This window comes from Salvelinus fontinalis, chromosome 32 (assembly GCF_029448725.1).
Source record: "Salvelinus fontinalis isolate EN_2023a chromosome 32, ASM2944872v1, whole genome shotgun sequence".
NCBI classification, from domain to species: Eukaryota; Metazoa; Chordata; class Actinopteri; order Salmoniformes; family Salmonidae; genus Salvelinus; species Salvelinus fontinalis.
In genome coordinates this window covers 35,820,548-35,835,375 of record NC_074696.1, presented here as the reverse complement: position 1 = coordinate 35,835,375, position 14,828 = coordinate 35,820,548, and the positions used below count along the sequence as shown (strand labels likewise).

At 41.0% G+C, this 14,828-nt stretch overlaps 2 protein-coding genes across 2 annotated transcripts; one reads left to right on the top strand and one right to left on the bottom strand.

Moving 5' to 3' along the window:
- Positions 1-582: 582 nt before the first annotated feature.
- Positions 583-14,208, bottom strand: LOC129831191 (uncharacterized). Its single transcript, XM_055894300.1, has 17 exons — positions 14,115-14,208; positions 13,167-13,262; positions 10,649-10,767; positions 9,094-9,172; positions 8,849-8,914; positions 8,651-8,731; positions 8,149-8,235; positions 7,113-7,211; positions 6,941-6,988; positions 6,788-6,814; positions 6,446-6,670; positions 6,177-6,212; positions 5,703-5,767; positions 5,540-5,615; positions 4,965-5,075; positions 4,768-4,851; positions 583-4,661 (listed from the first exon to the last, which is right to left on the bottom strand). The coding sequence occupies exons 2-14, from the start codon at positions 13,203-13,205 to the stop codon at positions 5,609-5,611; spliced, it is 978 nt and encodes a 325-aa protein (XP_055750275.1). The 5' UTR covers positions 13,206-13,262; positions 14,115-14,208; the 3' UTR covers positions 583-4,661; positions 4,768-4,851; positions 4,965-5,075; positions 5,540-5,608.
- On the top strand, positions 1,689-2,838 carry LOC129831190 (tumor necrosis factor alpha-induced protein 8-like protein 2). The gene is made up of 2 exons (XM_055894299.1): positions 1,689-2,006; positions 2,327-2,838. The coding sequence occupies exons 1-2, from the start codon at positions 1,689-1,691 to the stop codon at positions 2,567-2,569; spliced, it is 561 nt and encodes a 186-aa protein (XP_055750274.1). The 3' UTR covers positions 2,570-2,838.
- Positions 14,209-14,828: the final 620 nt, after the last annotated feature.

Here is a 14,828-nt window from a genome sequence, read left to right as displayed (position 1 = left end):
TGATAATACACAGTCTGAATTCCCTCTCATTCTCACACAGATTATTGAAGTAACATGGAGCTGACTGGTTGCAAAGTGGGTCTTCATAATCCATGCAATTGGTTAATTACACTTTTACCATAGACTGTCAAACACACCTATGACAGAGTCAGTGCATTTAACGTAAACTGGCAGCTGCAGTGTATCTTAGACTTCCTCTACTGTACAAAGGTTTTTACCCTTCAGGGTATCAGAACCATTTAGCTCCAAAGGCTGGGTGATGTGACATGCTTATCATACTTCCTGTTGGTATCCGAGCAACCATGTAGAATCATGGAGTGTTCCATTGAAAACATCCCGAGGAATAGAAGATCAAACAGATTACATCACATTTACACCTGTTTCCAGGAGCAATTAGATCATTGTTTGTACTTTTATCCATTTGTGCCACTGGACCTTGAGTGAAGCGATGTTAACCCCTGCAATAACAGGTCCTACAGTCCTACAATGACAGTACTTTATGTACTGTGCAATGCTACATGATGAGCTATTCAGAAGATCCTAGAGAGAATATGTCATCAGAAACAAGGTCATATGCCAAAATTATGGACATTTGCGCTTAGTTTATTTTATCCTGGAACTGCTCCTTTGTTTAAGTTGACATAATACTATACTGAACAAAATAATACAACGCAACATGCAACAATTTCAAAGGTTTTGCTGAGTTACAGTTCATATAAGGAAATCAGTCAATTGAAATAAACTCATTAGGCCCTAATCTATGTATTTCACATGACTGGGCAGGGGCGCAACCACTTGGGAGCCAGACCCACCCACTGAGGAGCCAGGGCTAGCCAATTTCCCCACAAAAGATCTTTATTACAGACGGAAATGCTCCACAGTTTCCTCAAATGTCCTAGTGGCTGGTCCCGCAGGTGAAGTAGCCGGATGTGGAGGTCCTGGGCTGGCGTGGTTACACATGGTTTGCGGATGTGAGGCCGGTTGGATGTACTGCCAAATTCTCTAAAATGACATTGGAGGCGGCTTAAGGAAGAGAAATTAACATTCAATTCTCTGGCTACAGCTCTGGTGGACATTCCTGCAGTCAGCATGCCAATTTCACAGTCCCTCAACTTGAGACATCTGTGGCATTGTGTTGTGTGACAAAACTTCACATTTTAGAGTGGCATTTTATTGTCCCCAGCACAAAGTGCACCTTTGTAATGATAATGCTGTTTAATCAGCTTCTTGCTATGCCATACCTGTCAGGTGGATAGACTATCTTGGCAAAGGAGAAATGCTCACTAGCATGGATGTAAACACATTTTTTGAGTGAAATATGCTTTTTGTGCCTTTACATGTTGAGTTTATATTTTTGTTCAGTGTATTTATAGGATGTAATATTGGGCCATTAACTAAAAATATAATACATTTCAACTGTATATCTGACATGGTACAGCTGTTTTTTTTAAGACCATAACCATGAGTGTGAAGTGTATACTTTTGTTTTAAAGTAGATTTGTTTAAGACTACCAAGAATCACTCTGTGTGACCGGATTTAGCCCACTGCAGTAAAAGTATAAAGGTAATTTGACAGAGAAAACCAGCGTACATCAGTGAACTAACACGGCTGGGACTAGACAATCAGATATTTCACTTAACCCATTTATTCTGTCTCATCAACTCTCTAATTCCTTCCCAGAGTCAAAATGGAGTCCTTCAGCTCTAAGGACATGGCCATGAAGGCCCAGAAGAAAATCCTCAGCCACATGGCCAGCAAATCCATGGTGCAGATGTTAATTGACGACACCAGCAGCGAAATCCTGGACGAGCTCTACCGCATGTCCAAGGAACACTCTGGAAACCGCACAGAGGCCCAGAAGGTGGTCAAGGACCTGGTAAAGGTGGTTGTAAAGGTAGGGGTTCTTTTTCGGCACAACCGCTTCAGTAAAGAGGAGCTCTGCCTGGCTCAGGACTTCAAGAAGAAGCTGCACCAGGGGGTCATGACGGCAATCAGCTTCCAGGAGGTAACTTTACATCAGAACATTCAACAGAACTCTTCAAAGCCTTAGTTTAACTCTGCATGAAGGCCCAACTTAAAGCATGTGTGATAGAACTGACATCTCCCTACAGTCATTGATTATACCTACTAAAATGTCAAACTATCTGGACAAAATCATAAAGGGACTTTATTAGGAAACAACAATGCCCCACTTACAAAAGTCTATATCCTATAGCCAATACCAAAAACTAGCACCTTAAATGGTGATTACAGCTGTTCTAAGAAGTGTGTTGTAATTACTACTGTGCTGTCACTAATATTTTATTTACCATCCCTCTGGCCCAGGTGGAGTTCACATTTGATAAGGCTGTCATGACGGAGCTCCTGACAGATTGTAGGGACATCTTGCTGAAGCTCGTAGAGAAACACCTGACAACCAAATCCTTTGGACGCATTCAGCATGTCTTCAACCACTACTCTGACCCAGACTTACTGACCAACCTCTACACCCCCGGCGGCCATCTCTGGCCTAATCTCACCAAGATCTGCAATGGCCTGAACAAACTGGTTGAGGAAGGCAAGCTTTGAGTGGGAATTACGAACAGCGCTGGAAAAATGAGAAACTGTGGCAAGCCTATAAAAGAATTCTGAATTCAGTTTGCCTGTGAAAATATCATTTTGGTAGCTTAATGGGGACATTGACTCAGTGTGAGTTGATGTAGATATTGATTTATGTTGATGATTCCATGTCCTCACAAAGATCCCGCCCTTGCTTTACAACATAAGCCATCTGCATTAGGGCTGGGCGATAATGATGAATACACAATATATCACAATATGAATGTGATTGAAATGCGTAGTCACATTTCACCATCTCAGGATATTACCTCTACCTCTGCCTAAATGCATTTCAGTCGAATGCTGTTGGAGCTAAGTAAAGTCCATTCAAATATGACATATGAAAGAAAAAAAGCCAAAATTATTGCTAAAATCACCTGTGAAATCCTCCAAATTGTTTTGTTTTTTAAATGACTTCTTTGTCAGGACTCCCTGCTTCCAGCACGATAAGAATGCATCTGTGGTCTAATTTGAATTGATTAGTCCTCTTGTTTTAAGATATTAGCTCTTTTATTAGCTATTTTACGAGTGTGTTAATATTACACGACGGGGTTGGGGGGCTAGCAGTGCAAATGTTTGTTTATAACATTTTGCCTAGACAAGTTTGTAGTATTTCAGCAGTAGCACTTAGTGGATGTTGTGCAATGGGAGAAGAATGAGGCAATAATTAACCATGAACCATAACACTTTCCACAGGAGAAACAGAACTGCACAGCAAGTGAATCCTAACGGTGTTCCATACCCCTATGTTTTCTATAACTGTCTTAGATGTACACAATTCGAAAGGGAATATCTGCAATTAAAGGACTTACGGGCCAAAATATAGTGTGTATCTATCAGGCTTGAAGGCTTATTGTGAGTTATCCGTTTTGTTAAACTTCAGACTACAAAATGTTTGGCAAAGAAGAAAACAGGAACCATCAAAAAGACAGCACCCTCAGGCTTTCCCCGTAAAATGGCCTCAGGAAATGAGGCAAGCATGCATCACCTGCCTGCATTGTGAGACTAGATATGCAAACATTGATTAACGTGTCATTCCAGTTTCAGTACATGCCATTAATGCAACAGGTTATCCTATTCTTAGCCAAAACTGTGAAAAATGACCGGTTCATGAAGACATGCTGTCCTCTAGTGGGCTATAGTGAATATTGCACCTGGAGTTGGATTACTTACTGGCACTTGAAATGTACCATAATTCAAGTTGCTTCTTTCAAATCTGATGAATATACAATCAGTACTATCACATAGGCAACTGTATTAATATTATTGAAAGTTACAATAAAAGCCTTAAAATAATCTGCTTCTTGTGAGGTGGGAATCCAACTCATCTTGTACCAGATAGGACAGAATTATTCTTCTAACATCCATTAGATATAATGATAATTTAATCCCTGTTGTTTGAATCAGACCAGAGGCTTGTATCAAAACACAGATGACCAATGAACTCCATATGTATCCAAAATCTACATAGGGGAGAGTGGGGCAATTTGAGCCAAAAGGGTAAGTTGAGTTATCGTGTTAGAGGATTTATGATGCTTGTATCTAAACCGAAGTAAATCATTTAAGATTGTTTTATACATCAGTTGGGGTCTCTATAAGCTTCAATATGAGGTCCTAAATCTGGCTTGAAAGTAGCTGTGTGGGCTAATAAAATCAAAATATTTGCCTTGGGGTCGGTTGAGCCAATGGCCATGGGGAAAGTTGTGCCAATGGTTGAGCCAATGCTGTGTTGAATAATTTAAGGCATTATCGCTGGGGTATCAACAGGGCCTGGCCTATGTTAAAAGTGCTTTTAAAAAGTACAAATTGTTTGTTAGGTGTTAAGCCTGAGAGAGAAGATACTTAAAATGAGAGAGAAGATACTTAAAATGAGAGAGAAGATACTTAAAAGAGAAAGAGAGAGAGAAAGAGAGAGAGGGAGAGGGAGAGAGAAAAAGAGAAAGGAGAAAGAGAGAAAGAGAGAAATGTACCCTAACGAGGCGGTAGAAGTTACCAGGAGCCTCGGTCCAGGGCGAATCCTCATTGTGGCTTCCAGGAGCAGACAAAGGAAGCTACCTGGCCTCTGGAGAGTGAACAGGGGACATGAGTGGGTGTCTACAGATCTGATATGACAACAGTGTGTATAGCATAGATAAACAACAGGATGTTCCATTCTTAGGGCCACTTACAGAAGTAGGAAGATATGTTTTTCCTTCTAGAAGGATTAGTAGAACGAATTCATAAAAAACATCTGCGAAGTTGATACGATCGATCTGAAGTCAAACAAATAGGATAATTACATAATCTTCATTGACAAGCATTTTAGAAAGTCCCATTGAGTAGATGTTAGATGAGAAGACTGCATGCAGCTAGCGATCAAGCTTACACTTAGACATACTCCTACAAGAACCATCTCCTGCTCAGGTCGCTGCCTGTTTGCTGGCTCATTAATGAAGTTCCCCAGGAGGTCGTACGCCTGCTGAAACTGCCTTACATCCTGAAAACAAAACAAGCATAAAATTCCTTTAAATGTTATCATAAACTCAAAGATGCAGGTCTGTAATTCAGAGGGCCTCTGATTGTTTGGCTTGTATGATGTTGAAACTTTTCAACTAAACCCTAGGAATCACTGTTGCCTAAAGACGACCCGCCGTGCAAAAACTGGTTGAATCAACGTTGTTTCCATGTCACATCAATAAAAAATGTCAATGTGATGATGTTCAATCAATGTGGAAAACTAATTGGATTTGAAAGAAGTCATCAACGTAATAGAATTTCGTCTTTTCACCCAACTTTTAACCTAAATCCAATTACGTTAATTTTGGGGCGGGATTTCCCATTGAATTCACATTAGTTGACAACTCAACCAAATGTAAATCAAAACCAGACATTGAAATGACATCTGTGCCCAGTGGGAACAATATATCTGGTCTGATGAAGTACAATTATGAAATTGGTTACCTGCTGGTCCGCTCAACACCATCCTCCCAGCGTGGGTGAGGTAATTGAGGGAGGTACTGTCTGCAGACGTCAGAGTCTGTGAAAACAAGTCAGTACATTTACAAATAATCCAGAAATGTTCATCAAGTGAAATACAAAAGGTGCTAAATTCACACCTTCTCACCTCCACGTCGGATACCGGCTAGCCTCAGAGAGAAGTTGGTTGTCCCTTGGTTTGCAAAGTAACCCCTGTAAATAGAAATGTTTAAAAATAAATGTTCAACCTAAGAAGCTAAAACATACATCAGTGCCATGAAATTAAGAAATCATTTTATGTTAGCCTATGTTATAACTGCAGGATTATGTATGATCTAATTTGATCACTCTTTTGTTGCTGAGAATTTCTCTGCACGGAAGGAAATGCAAACTTGTAGCATATTTGAGTTTTAAAAAGGCTTTTCAAGTTTGTAATTTCCACTTTGAAATGTAAGACTTGATTTGCTCTAACGAAAAATGTATTCTGTTGCTAGGGGATTTTTTTTCCTGCTGTAGCAAACTGGCTCAAATTAAGACACTACGTCTGTATAACTACGACATTGGGCTGATTATTTCAAAAGAAATGTTTTTACTATAAATGAACACATGAAAGTGAACTCACCACAACTGCAACATTATTTTGCTCCTCCACAAACTCCTAAAACAGACATCACATTAACTTCAACTCTACTAAACGGCATTTCACCTGCAACATCAACTGAAGCAGACAAAATATTCAGCGACATCATGACAACACTTTCATCTTGACCTGAACTTGACCCTTGACAGACAATACAAACCTGTCGATACCAAAATAATGACACTTAGACACACCTGTACACACAAGTACAAATGAAAAAAAAGGGTTATTGACTGTAGAAAGAGTTTTACCTGAGGAGTGCTGCCAGGGGCCTGGTCCTGGGTGGAGTGGTAAGGTGTAGGGGGACTGAGAGGGGAATAAGAAGGGAAAAGGGGAGGCGGAGGGGGTGGCAGAGAATCATTGGGGAAGGAAGGCTCATGAGGGGTGGTGATGACGTCAGAGGTAGAGAGTTGATATGCCGTCATCTCATCAGCACTCTCCTGGAACCGCTCCACCGTGGTGGAGATATCCACCTGCTGTTTAACACACAACATGTGACACTGCAAGCCCAACACTGAAAACCACCATATTGAGAACCCCTCAACCAAACTCTGAAATAAACCTGGGCGTCCTCATAATAGGTGAACTCTGACCTCCTCTTGACAAGGCCATGGATCCTTCTACCAAGGAAATAAAAATGAGGCAAGAGATTAGAATGTATGATTTCATTTTCTGTCAACATGTATTTATGCAAATAGGTAAATGGACATTTGCCACTTTTTCAGTGAAAAAGTGCTTGACTGCACCTTAATACCAGTCACCTCCTTGTTGTTGAAGACCACCTGGACGAGACCCTTTAAAAGAGACACAGGGAAACATTACATTTCAAGCAGGAAATATAAGTAGACCTATAGTTTGTGCATCATTTGACACAAATCAGGTGCATTTGAGAGGAAAGATCAGTTGAGAATCTCTCACCCATGGGTCCAGGACTTTTTCCTGGATGACTCTGCTCCACCACAGCTGCTTCTCCACTCCCCTCACAATGCACAGGTGATGCATGTCCTCTTCATTTTGCTATAAAGAAAAAAATGCCTTCAGACTCCAGACCTCTCTCTATATCTTAGCTGTAGATGTTCATATCATTTGGCAGCCGATTTCAGTATAATCCCTGGCAGTGATATAGAGCCCACATGATGTTCGTACGACAAGTTTCCTCTAGGTTTCAATTAGGGCCAGACATACAAAAGAAAACCCAGAGACAATTGGGAGTTCAAATACACAGATGTGTTTAGAAATGTTACGAATATGTCTGAAGTACCAGCACTCATCCATAACGGATCTTCCAGTAATGAAAATGAAACGAACCCCAGTTCCCAACCAGCTGCAACTTCTCGTAAGGAAAAGGAGTCTTCACTATTTGGCTGCAAAACAAAGACATCACCTGATTTTAGAGATTGCTCTGTGATTAATAAGACACTGTGGCGATAGAGGACATGTTAATGTGTACTATTACTAATCATCTATGACTGTCTAATAATGTGATTGGCTATGTAAGAATATGTCGAAGATAAATACACAACGCAGAGGATGAGAGGACTAGAATTAACGATCAATGGAAATAGTTGTTTTTCAGTTCAACATCTGTTTAGAATATGTTAGGAATGTCAGTCCTGAACTCATAGCTATGTGTGCTATGTTTTCATTGGTCTAAGTCTGGAGCAGGATACTTGTTATTTGGCCATTGGTCCAGTTGTACTGCAAGGACTTCTAATTGGTCAGCCTCAGGCTAGGGCGGGGGGTTATAAATGACATCCTGTTTCTTTGTTCTGTGGAGAGAATCACTGAAGAGAATCACTGGGGAGAATCACTGAGGACAGGGGAGCATGAACATCTACCATCTACCTCCCCACATGGATTTGTCCTCTTTGAATAAGAATAAACCTGTTTTCCTCCCCTTTATTTGCTTTGGGGTCTGTGTTATTGAAGAGTAACATCCACTGCTAACAGCTACCTGTGAATGGCAATCTGAAGGTACTGACAGTTCGTCAAGCACTAGCCTCCCAGCTTCTGTAAGGTGAAGGGTAACCAATTTGGAAGTCTGTGGAAAGATAAGGGAAAAGGGTACAGCCATCAAACTAAGTAAATTCTCCCTATAACAGATGAGCTTTGGTTAATAATGTGATTGGTTACCTGTGTGTTTAACACTGCATGCTCTGTTACTAGCATTCTCCAAGCAAGGGTGAGGTAGTAGACAAGGATAAAGGATAAAAAAAACTAAAGGTTCAAAAAGGTGCAATGGGGGCATCTAGTGACCAAAACCTGAACAATCCTGGCCAAATCCTGACACCTCCCATACCATCCTCCTAGCAGGAGTGAAACAGATAATAATGGGCTGCTCCACTGTGAAAATGAGGGAACAGCTTTAAAGACATCAAAGTATTCTACTAGTGGATACTGGAGGTAATCATCCCTATTAGATCAGATTAGTATTAGTTAATCATCTGAATGGTTACCTGTGTGTTTAACACTGCCAACTCTCTCACCAGCATCCTCCCAGCGTGGGTAAGGTTATAAATTGGCTGCAGTTTGACAGGCTAAGAAAAAGGGAATATGTTTACAGAAATGCATTTCCATAAGATTATTTTAGAAAATGTTATGTTTATGTTTAAGCCCCCCTAAAGACCAGAGAGTATCAGAATTGATGGACTTACAGCGTTTGAAACCCACGGAGGTCCAGACCAAGAGATTAAAGCCAGACAGGGCTGCTGCCGAACCTCCTCATTCACATGATAATGAACAAGACAGGATACATTTAAGAGTCAGTTTGAATGATAGACTGGTACTGTTTAGAAGTAAAAGATTGGCATCGGGAAGATTGCAAGAGGAGGCCGCTGCAATGAAATTAGTTGAAATGCACAGGTCTGAGTTATAAATGTTAAGAACATGTCTGAAGTACCTGCAGGTGAATGTCTACCTCTTCAAGCTGAGAGGACAGTTCATCCCATACCATCGTGCCAGCACGAGATAAAAATGTGCTGCTCAATTGTGAAAATCTGTAAGAAAATTAGGGAACAGTTTTAAGGACATAAAAGTGTTCCACTACCATAGTGGATACTGAAGGTAATCCTGCCAATTAGATCAAATTTAGCTGTGACCAATAATCTGCACGGCTACCTGTGTGTTTAACACTGCCAGCTCTCTCACCAGCATGGGTCAGGTAATATGTTTCCTGCAGTGTTACAGACTATTAAAAAAATAGGGAATATGTTTACAGAAATATATTTCCATATTGTTCTACACAAACCGTAATGTTTATGTTTAAGTTACATAAACCAGTCTAAAGATCAAAGAGTATCAGAATGGATGGACTTACAGAGCGGGGAACCCACAGAGGTCCAGACCAAGGGATTAAAGCCAGACAGGATTAAATTAGGAGTCAGTTTGAATGATAGACAGGTAGCCTATAAGACTGACAGACTGGTATAGGGAGGATTGCATGAGGAGGCCACTGCATGATAGATTCTAAGACAATTGGTAGTTGAACTACATGTCTGTGTTCAAAGGGTAAGGAAACATCTGAGGTGTAACGGATGTGAAATGGCTAGCTAGTTAGCGGGTACGCGCTACTAGCGTTTCAATCAGTTACGTCACTTGCTCTGAAACCTAGAAGTAGTGTTGCCCCTTGCTCTGCAAGGGCTGCGGCTTTTGTGGAGCGATGGGTAACGACGCTTCGTGGGTGACTGTTGTTGATGTGTGCAGAGGGTCCCTGGTTCGCGCCCGTGTCGGGGCGAGGGGACGGTTTAAATTTATACTGTTACATTGATGCTGTTGACCCGGATCACTGGTTGCTGCGGAAAGGGAGGAGGTTGAAAGGGGGGTGAGTGTAACGGATGTGAAATGGCTAGCTAGTTAGCGGGTACGCGCTACTAGCGTTTCAATCAGTTACGTCACTTGCTCTGAAACCTAGAAGTAGTGTTGCCCTTTGCCCTGCAAGGGCCGCGGCTTTTGTGGAGCGATGGGTAACGACGCTTCGTGGGTGACTGTTGTTGATGTGTGCAGAGGGTCCCTGGTTCGCGCCCGTGTCGGGGCGGGGGAACATACTAAAGTTATACTGTTACATGAGGTACCTGCATATGAATACCTGTTTTAAGACCAGAGAGAAGACCAGAGAGTATCAGTATCGATGGATTTACAGACTGTCACGCCCTGACCTTAGAGAGCATTTTTATGTCTCTATTTGGTTTGGTCAGGGTGTGATTTGGGGTGGGTATTCTATGTTCTTTAGTTCTATTATATGTATTTCTAAGTTTTGGCCGGGTAGGGTTCTCAATCAGGGACAGCTGTCTATCGTTGTCTCTGATTGAGAACCATACTTAGGTAGCCCTTTTTCCCAGCTGTCTTTGTGAGAAGTTAACTTTGTTTGTGGCACATAGCCCTTTAGCTTCACGGTTGTTTTGGATTGTTTCTTGTTTTTATCGGCGTCATATAAATAAAGGAATATGTACGCTCACCACGCTGCACCTTGGTCCTCTTCATTCGACGGCCGTGACACAGACCTGGGAACCCACAGAGGTCCAGACCAAGGGATTAAAGCCAGGCAGGGCCAGTGCTCAACCTCCTCATCCACATACTAAGGAAAAAAATCAGGATCAATTTACTAGTCAGTAAAATGACAGTTTGAATGACAGATTGTTATTGAACCAATCCTGCTAATGAAGCAGTGTTATTATAGCCTGGGTGCCAGTCTGTTTCAGCTCTCTGCCCACTCCTTATGGGATTGTGATGCAAGAGAGCAGAAAGACTGTCACCCAGGCTATTGATAGGCCTACAGCATTCTTACCTGAACCAGGACTGGGTCCTCCTGGTCCAGGGTGGGCTCATTATCTTTATGAATAAACAATAAAGGATATTTTCTCTACGTTTAAGAAATACCAGCTACAAGACACCAGACATTTGTCCATGTAGTTAGGCTGATCATATATTTTACTTGTGTTTTATATTATATGACATCAAATGTATTTATGTGTCTGCATAATACACTAACATGTTCAATTAAACCTAAAGCAAAGGTTTGGTTTCAAAGGAGCGTGTTTGTTTGTTGTTGTTGTTAATAGTGGAATACCATAGCATTTAAGGCTAAACTGTAAACATATAAAACATCCTCTGGCCTTTGCTAGTCATCATCATTCTACATCCAAAATGACACCCTCTTCCCTATTTAGTGCACTACTTTGAACAAGCGCCTGTTGACCATAGAACTATGGGTCCTGGTCAAAATAAGGAATAAGTTATAGGGTGCCATTTGCGACGAAACCTAAATATAGTTTCAGTCCGGACTAAATATTGATCTATTCCCATTTAGACATTGTCAATTAAGTAAACTAACCCTCCTCAACCGTGACAACACGGTCCACGCTCTCCACAGTGGCCGGTGCATCCTCACCGACTCAGTATTTGCTATAAAAGTAGACTGCAGAACCGATCGTATGGTTCTGAAAAAGGGAATGTTCATCAGCTCCATGATGTTCTAGGTCGAACCCACTCACTGAGCCATTCTCACGTTCACGTTCAAGGTGTCAATTCGTTCAACCACAATGCATTGGACTAAAACATAATTCAAATAGTTACTAAAAAGCACCGCATACAGAATTTTATTAAAATCTTATTTTAAATCCCCTGCATAAATCAGCTGAGATAGCCTAGTCATCTCATTTATTTTTATTACATTTTTTATTTCACCTTTATTTAACCAGGTAGGCCAGTTGAGAACAAGTTTATCATCTCTTCGCACTTTCGCCATGGTGGGTAACTGATTGACAATTTGGATAATTCATATCCAAAGTGAAATACTGATTGTGTCATATGTATAATGTAGGCCTAGTAGCCCACGTTGAATGACATAACCCTAATCCTAAAATAGAAACCCTGGTCACACACGCTATGGCTGTACAGCCGGCAACAATAATAAATCCAAAGAGGGTAGCTGTTGAGGAAAACCAGTAGACCAACACAAATCTTCATTGGGAGAGAAAAGTAATCAGAGGCTAAAAGACAGCAAAATGGCAGACAATAGAAATCGAATACGTTTGTTACGGCTGGTTAGGGTTATTGTTTTTATTAGGAAGGACTCCCACAAATATATTGTCTCTCTAAAAAACTGTAGGCTGCATATTGGTGATCAAATTGGTCGAAGCAGGGTATTGATACTCACTAATATGGACCCGTGACCCATACGACAATTTTCACCAAGTTGGAGGAATGCGTAGGGTGCTTGCCTTTCACGCCAATGACCTGAGTTCGCTTTCCCGCCCCTCTATTTGCTACAATATTTTAGGAAAGTGACATCTTCATGACCAACAATCTTACTCTAAAAACTTTTGTCAAAAGGTTTGGTCAGTCTGTGAAAGTTAGAAATGGTTGGTTAGTCTGTGAAAGTTAGAAATGGTTGGTTAGCCTGTGAAAGTTAGAAATGGTTGGTTAGCCTGTGAAAGTTAGAAATGGTTGGTTAGTCTGTGAAAGTTAGAAATGGTTGGTTAGCCTGTGAAAGTTAGAAATGGTTGGTTAGCCTGTGAAAAATAGAAACTTCCAGCATGAATTGACAGTCATCACTCTGACCAAAGGGAATCAAGGTGGTTGGATTATATAGCTACAGTGGTGCTATGGTTCCAAAAGTGCTGATGATAAAATTAACATTACTGGCATACACATTTCAAAACAAAAGCCTATGATCATATATGGAGTTTTGGAAATGTTGTTAAACCCAACAGTCTATAATCTATAGCACAAAGTGTGATGTCCCCAATAATAAAATGGCATGTTACTCTAATTTTCAGATGTGTTACAGTTTACAATAGGCTACTTGGGCCTACTATACCTTCATCCTGGTAAAATAAAGGTGAAATAAAATAAAAATAAATGAGAAGAGTAGGCTATCACAGCTGATTCATCCTGGCTCCAAGTCATCTATAAGTCTATGCTAGGTAAAGCTCCGCCTTATCTCAGCTCACTGGTCACGATAACAACACCCACCTGTAGCACGCGCTCCAGCAGGTATATCTCACTGGTCATCCCCAAAGCCAACACCTGCTTTGGCCGCCTTTCCTTCCAGTTCTCTGCTGCCAGTGACTGGAACGAATTGCAAAAATCGCTGAAGCTGGAGACTTACATTTCCTTCACTAACTTTAAACATCAGCTATCTGAGCAGCTAACCAATCGCTGCAGCTGTACATAGTCCATCTGTAAATAGCCCACCCAATCTACCTACTTCCTCCCCATATTGTTTTTATTTACTTTGCTGCTATTTTGCACACCAGTATCACTACTTACACACCATTGTCTGCTCATAATCATCTGCTCATCTATCATTCCAGTGTTAATCTGCTCAATTGTAATTACTTTGCTACTATGGCCTATTTATTGGCTTACCACCTCATTCCATTTGCACACACTGTATATAGACTTTCATTTCATTGTTTATTCCATGTGTAACTCTGTGTTGTTGTTTCTGTCGCACTACTTTGCTTTATCTTGGCCAGGTCGCAGTTGTAAATGAGAACTTGTTCTCAACTAGCTTTCCTGGTTAAATAAAGGTTAAATAGAAATTAAAGAAATAAAAATTAAAGCATTCCGTTTCTAGCATTATCTCCACAAGCAAGGGTATCTTGGGGAAATACAAATTGAGGGGAATTAGGCCTAGTATACATAATTTAACTCAAATATCTACAAATTAAGTCAGGGAGCAGCATTGTCTGACTGATTCTCTCTCTGGTAGCCTATTTCATTGAACACAAAGGCAATAGTGGCCAACAGTACTACACAGTGCCTCTTCTCCCAGGAGACTAACTGAATCAAAGCCAGTAGCCTCTAACATTACTGCTAGATAGCCATGTAAATAGGAACCTCAGTGGCAGAGCTAAAGCTCATTTGAGATCTTGAATAGGCTGCTGTTCACCGTAATCAGGATATTGTTTTACTAACCTTGTCCTTGGCGATACTTTCTTGGTTCTCGATTCGATGGAAACATGTCTCGTGTCTGTGTGCAGTTGCAAAAAACAGAGAATATTCAGAAAAATATTACATCCACTTTCGGTATTGAGTGAGAAATCCCTCTTGCATGTGTGTAGATCTTTCTTTTGGTCGCGCTACGGGAAGTGCTGTAGTTAAGGCTACTCCTAAAAGCGTCGCAGCCGTCTCGCATAGAAACGACTAGTTACTGTAAAGATGTTGGGAAATGCGAGATGTGCAGCAGCTAAAATGCTGAAAATGTTCTGTTTTTTGGAGTAGGCTACCTGCAACAGCACACATACGTTTACGAGATACACGCTTCTTCCTAGGTTAAGGGTCTAATTGTAAAATAAATGTGTTTGATTGAATAACTAGCCTAATCTAACTGTCGTGGTCATACATCTGGACTCTTCATCATCATCCTCAACACTTTTAATTACCTAGGAATATTACTATAGCAACTGGTTGCTAAGGGAACGAGACACCACCATTATCCTCTTGTTGTGTGACTGAGAGGCGGGATTGGAAAAGTGCACGAGGAGGGGTGGAAACTGGGAGGAGAGGTGGAAGCGGTGACGGAGCATGGTTGAAATTCCACCAAATGGATAAGAGGCAGACAAAGTTTAACACGTTTATGTTTTCAGTGGTTGACCGACACGAATGAACGAGTAAACGCTGCTTTTAGCC